The 1,849-nt window shown below is 44.5% G+C and overlaps 1 protein-coding gene across 1 annotated transcript; it reads right to left on the reverse strand.

Annotated features, from left to right (window-relative positions):
- Positions 1 to 935: 935 nt before the first annotated feature.
- LOC132366686 (ADP-ribosylation factor-like protein 6-interacting protein 1) lies at positions 936 to 1,553 on the reverse strand. Its single transcript, XM_059924290.1, has one exon. It carries the CDS (start codon positions 1,548 to 1,550, stop codon positions 936 to 938), a length of 615 nt encoding a protein of 204 aa, XP_059780273.1. The 5' UTR covers positions 1,551 to 1,553.
- Positions 1,554 to 1,849: the final 296 nt, after the last annotated feature.

Consider the following 1,849-nt stretch of genomic DNA (forward strand, 5'->3'; position numbering starts at 1 on the left):
TCTTCCCAGCCCAGGGCTCGAACCCGTGTCCCCTGCATTGGCAGGCAGATTCTCAACCACTGCGCCACCAGGGAAGCCCGAGTTTTGTTCTTTATTGGCTGGTCTTGGAGTGAAGGTCATAGACATGACTCTTAACCTATTATGTACTTTAGTTTCAGTTAGCTGAAAATCTGAAATTAAAATATGCTAAAAATCCTAAATACCATCTGGCGTAAGCCTGCTACTAAAAAGCCCTTAAGGATGTACTAACTTCAAGTTTAAGTGCACGGGAACGAGAGTTCTAAGCCTGTCAGATTACCCATCTGGGAGGAAGGATCAATGTTTCCAACAAATTGCTACATTCTGCACAAGGGAGAAGCCAACACATACTAGGCCATGGAATTACTTTCATTTTATTCCATGAGGATTCTTCTCCCACAGTATCGAAACAGAATGAGGAATGAATCTTAACTGGTCTCTTCATCAGAAGTGGTAAACTTGGTTTCTATATTCACGAAGCCAGACAGTTGTTTAAGCAGACTGTGGAAGCAGACAGTAGAACAAGCTTTCTGTAGCCACAGACCACGATCTTGTATCCAGCTAAAGCAAAGATCAACTTGAACAGTTCTCCCAAGCCACTGTTAACTGTACTAAAGGATGAAGTTCACCACTATGTTATTTTAAAAGTAAGAGTTCAATTAACCTTGGGTGAGAAAAACCAAAACAAGTGGTAATGATGAATGAGTTGTCCATATAAGGCCAGCTGATGACAACACACCCTTGAAGACACTGGGCATAAAGCCTTACTTGGCAGGTGGGAATTTCTACTAACTAAGGGCAGAATGAGGGACAGCAAAGAGCTACATCTGTAACGTTTTAGTATCCAGACAGCATAACAGACACTGTCCCCAAGGACAACGTATACGCCATTAATCACACTGAATAAAGCAGATGCATTATTCATTTTTCTTTTCTCTTTGTTTGAGAAGCTTGTTTCTCTCTCTTTTGGCCATTCCAATGTACTTCGAAATGATCCCATGTTGGTTTAGTCCAGGAAGCAAGAGTAAGAAAGTCTTATTTTCCAGGTGGCTGAGAAGGAAGTCGTGGACTTGCTGTCCCACCCAAGAAACCGCAGCAAGAGAAACGATCATGGTCATGAAGTACGTTTTAGGCTTTTCTTCCTTTAGCGCAAAGAGGCGTTTCCACCAGCCCACAGCTCTGCGTCGAGTTTTTACTAGATTGCTGCAAATTCCATGGAATCTCTGCCGTTGCTCAGTGGTCCATTTATTGGAGCCAAAAATTCTAGGTGCTAGAATGGGAACAAGGTAGTCAGCCAAGCACAGAAACATAACAAAACAGGAAACACCTGACAGAACGGATGGATCTAGATAGTAGATAGTCAGAAACACCAAAGAAACCACACCCATGATGGCAGGTGGAAACCAGGCTCTTTCCCATTGGAGGACTTTCTCTGCCATCAGCATCACCTCTCCCCATCCTTGCAGCTGCTCTTCCAGACTTGCAGTCCCTGCGGCCCGCAGGTTGGTGCTGCGATTATCTCCTTCCGCCATTGTTCCTGAGGTGCCCCCTCAGCGAGCGCAGGACGCCCCCAAAACCCGGCCTTCCTCAGAGGCACTCACGACAACCCTAGCCTATACAGTGGAATATTATTCAGCCTTGAAAAGGAAGAAAATTCTGACACATGCTACAACAGGGATGAAACTTGAAAACATTATGCTAAGTGAAATAAGCCAGACACAAAAGGACAAATACTGTATGATTCCACTTACAGGAAATATCCAGGCTAGGCAAATCCATAGAGACAGAAATCGAATAGTGGTTCCCAGGGGCTGAGAGGGGAGAGAGAATG

Source organism: Balaenoptera ricei, chromosome 5 (assembly GCF_028023285.1).
Source record: "Balaenoptera ricei isolate mBalRic1 chromosome 5, mBalRic1.hap2, whole genome shotgun sequence".
Taxonomy (NCBI): Eukaryota; Metazoa; Chordata; class Mammalia; order Artiodactyla; family Balaenopteridae; genus Balaenoptera; species Balaenoptera ricei.

Excerpts from the sequence above, each read along its gene's own strand:
- LOC132366686 (XM_059924290.1), bottom strand. The coding sequence starts at position 1,550 with ATGGCGGAAGGAGATAATCGCAGCACCAACCTGCGGGCCGCAGGGACT.